The sequence below is a fragment of the Mycetomoellerius zeteki genome, unplaced genomic scaffold, assembly GCF_001594055.1.
Source record: "Mycetomoellerius zeteki isolate Tzet28-1 unplaced genomic scaffold, Tzet1.0 scaffold3, whole genome shotgun sequence".
NCBI lineage: Eukaryota > Metazoa > Arthropoda > Insecta > Hymenoptera > Formicidae > Mycetomoellerius > Mycetomoellerius zeteki.
The window spans coordinates 164-4,195 of record NW_017257282.1 but is presented as its reverse complement, the minus strand read 5'-3'; the positions used below and the strand labels follow the sequence as shown (position 1 = coordinate 4,195).

General features: G+C 28.4%; 1 protein-coding gene across 1 annotated transcript in view; it reads left to right on the top strand.

The window, feature by feature from the left end:
• The window catches only part of LOC108724471 (esterase E4), a 17,253-nt gene extending 14,637 nt beyond the window's left edge, over positions 1-2,616 (top strand). Inside the window, exons 6-9 of the mRNA XM_018450865.1 lie at positions 582-747; positions 1,213-1,412; positions 1,727-2,013; positions 2,323-2,616. Coding sequence (XP_018306367.1) covers positions 582-747; positions 1,213-1,412; positions 1,727-2,013; positions 2,323-2,533 — 864 coding nt within the window. The 3' untranslated portion in view covers positions 2,534-2,616. The remainder of the gene's footprint in view (positions 1-581; positions 748-1,212; positions 1,413-1,726; positions 2,014-2,322) is intronic.
• The last annotated feature ends 1,416 nt before the right edge of the window (positions 2,617-4,032 follow it).

Genomic DNA, 4,032 nt, shown 5'->3' with positions numbered 1-4,032 from the left:
ATTATTGTTATTTAATAATTATAAAATATTTGATTTCCTTCAATAAATTATTAAAATTAGGTATTAATTAATTATTAGGTATTAGTTAATGATTTATTTTATTAATCTTATATTTTTAACTGTTTTCATTCATAAATTCAATACTTTCAAAGGAAATACGATAAAAAATATCTATAGGTACGATTTAGGCGACCGGTTGCCTAAATCGTACCTTTTGCAGCATGTTACAAAAAGATTTATAACAAATTAATTTGTTATTGGTGGAAAGTTAAACATGTAATAATAAGCGTCCAAAACCTCAAGCTACAATTTCTAATGTTCATTTGCATGTAAAACAGTGCCAAATGGAAAATATAATAAAAAATAGGTTAAGTGATACGCATTCGGCAACTTTCCCCTACATTTGACACATTGTCTCATTTTGCATTTTCGATGATCTTATTACGCTTCTTTATTTTCTGTAGTTGCCCTCAATAAAAACATTCCTTTTTATTTTCAATGAGTTGTGTTATTACATGTTCTCAATATGTTGATCATATATTTTTTATAATTTTATTTAATTATTAATTGCCTTATCGTAGAAATTTGGTTATTGCCCAATGATACCATTCCGACCGGTAATCGAACCTGAGCATTCAGGTGCCTTTTTGATAGAGGATCCCCTAATTTCTGTACGAGAAGGCCGCCTCCTCGACGTACCCTGGATGACAGGAATCACTTCGGAAGAAGGAGCTTTAAGAGTAGCAGGTAGGAACAATATGCTCGAAAAGGCTAATTATTTAATAATATAAAAACTGGAATTATCTTTTATTTAGGGGTCATAAATTTTCGATGGGATTTTAAAATTATATTTTATTGAGGGACTTTTGGAACTTCTATTTTATAAAAATCACCTGAAACAAAATTGATAAATATTTTTGAAACAAAATTATCCTTCGGAATCTTAAAATAAGGTGATTTTTATAATATGGAAGTTTCAAACGTCCCTCGATAAAGTATAGTTATAAAATCCCATCAAAAATCTATGATTCCTAAATAAAAGATAAATCCAATTTTTTATTATCAAATAATTAGCCTTTTAATTTATCATGCTGATTGCGTCTTTTGAATACATTATCAAATTTTGTAGTGTTATCCTTAAGATTTAATAATTTTCTGTGAATTATAATAAATTAAGATGTACGTCAATGAAAATTTATTTGTGCTTCACAGGTATTTATGGACGGGAACAAAATGTGAAAGAATTGGAGACTAATTTTAACAAAATTGTGCCTATGAGTTTATTATATGACGAAAGATACAATGTCACGAATGAGGATTTACGAAATGAGATAACTGCCACTATTCGCAATTTCTATTTCGGCTACAATGCTATCGACTACACCGAAGATTCCAGATTCAAAGTCGTCGACGTAAGTTTAAATAATTAATTATACAATACAATCATCAATTTTAATATTTGAAGTATTAAAGAATATATATGACTTTACATTTGATTCGAATAAAATCGACATATCATAAGACTATCTTAAATAATCAAGTCATTATTTAAATTATTGTAGTAAAAATTTTGCAACTTTAATTTTTTAAGTGAAATATTATTACAATGCTCTATTAAGAGATAAAAAAATAAGTAGTATTTATATTGCGTTTATATCTACATAGTTTAAAAAGTCAAGTTTGTTAATAATTAATCTATTAATGATTCATTAATATGATTTTCTAGATGTACAGCGACTCATGGTTTAATCATGGTACTCACGAAGCTGTGCAAGATTTTATTGTAAATCAAACTTCACCAGTATTTTATTACTACTTTGCTTATAAAGGAAGTGTATCGTTCAGCACGATATTTGGCGATCCAGTAAGAGATTACGGAGTATCGCACGCGGATGATTTACAGTATTTGTTCCCCGTGGGTGAACAATTGTTCCCAAACACGGCGTTGTCTGAAGAAGATCATAAAATAATCGATGTCATGACTTATATTTGGTACAATTTTGCGAATTCCGGGTAAGTGTTAATATCTAACTCATAGCAAATGCAAGAAAAAATACAAATGTATAAATTAAATCCATAAAGAATGTTGAAAGTATTATATATTGAAATTTAATTATATTAATATTAAAATAATTGGTGCAAAGTAAGATGAACCATTTTATAATTATTGGCTTAACTATTTAATCCAATATTTCTCATTAAAGTTCTTAGTCTATATCTTTTTTATATTAGATTTTTATTTCCACAATTATGGATTTCGTTTCTAATAAGGAAAGAGTAAAAAAAATTTTCCGTATAATATCTAGACAAATATTCTTTTAGAAATCCTACACCAAAAGTTACTAAAGTGGTTCCATTGAAGTGGAAGCCCGTAAAAACAAATTCTGCACCGGAATACTTGCGCATAGAAAATCCAAAGAAAATTACAATGGATCACAGTCTTCTCTGGCAGAGAATGATATTCTGGGATTCTTTAACACGTAAATTAATGGACCATGGAAATACATTTAGACATTTGAAGGATGAGTTGTAATTTGTACTCTGCACGACTGCACATAAGTCGAAGGCAAAGATATTATAGTGTGATAGAAGAAATTTTATAGCGTTGAAATTTTAAGAAAACATTTTTTTTTATTCATTTCATAAAATTAATTTTATTTATGCCAAACAATTTTTTGATTATAATTATAAATTGCAAAACTGTCATTCTAATAACATATAAAATTTATGAAACGAACACACAATGTGTATGTATTTTTAGCTATATTTTTTTAATATTAATAAATGCTTTTTATTTAAAAATATTTTTTTTAAATTAAAAATATGATAATATTTACTGAATGAATAATCATTCTGTTGTTCCACGTAATAATAATACAATAATAAATTTTTTATATAAATGTAGTCAAGAGTATATTTTTATTTTGCAGTAAGAGTGCAACTCAATAATAAAGATTATGGTAATACAATATGATTGTTATTATTATACAAGCTATGAAGCAACGTTAAGTTCAGAATTTTATCGAGATTTCACTTTACCTTTCCACATTACAAAATTCTCATACGCAACTTCGTATAGCAATTTCTTCAATCGATTATTTATTTTAATGTTATCAATGTTACATTAATTTGACGTACAAAAACTTTTTACATAAAGCGATTGCTGTATTGCGTGGTATTTATCTGGAGAAACGACGCTAAATCAAACGCAGCGACACAACCTTATTAAGCTAGCCCCCCCCCCAACCAGCGATAAATAAATTCTAATACATAACAAAATTAAATGCTAATTAGGTGATAATTAGGTGCTAATTAGGTGCTGAAGTGCGGAATTAGGTGCTTGAACCGTTTGGCAGAAAAAAAAACTAATGGGGGCGGGCTAACTTAATATTAAGTTCCTAATAAAAAAAATCAATATGTATTGCGTAAACAAACAAAACAAATGCATCAGAATTAAATGCTAATTAAGTGCTCCAAGAAAACACCAAAATATTTCGAAAATATATATTATACATAGAATTATATACAGAAATTAGGCGTCAGTTGAACAGTCGGCTCACAGAGAGAGAAGTTACCTTAAAAAATTAGGTGCTCAGACAAATTTGGTACTAAAATATTTGTTTTTTAGTATTATTTAATATTTTTTAATATTATTTAAAAATATCTCAACCGCCGAATTAGGTGCTCATTCTGTTTAGCAGTAATTCGAATTAAAAAATAGGTCGCGCGGTCGGCGCACAAGAGAGAAGTGGTATTAAACAATTAGGTGCTCCAACAAATTTGGCATTAAAATGTTTGAATTTAGTATTGTTTAAAGATTTCAAGCGGCGAATTAGGTGCTCATACGGTTTGGCAGAAATTCGAACTCAAATATAGATAGCGCGATCGACGGACAAGATAGAAGTGGTCTTAAACAACTAGACAACCCAACAAATTGGCTACTAAAATGTTTGTCTTTTCATATTATTTAAAGATATCAAGCGCCGAATTAGTTGCTGGTTCCGTTTTGAAGAAATTCGAACTCAAATATAG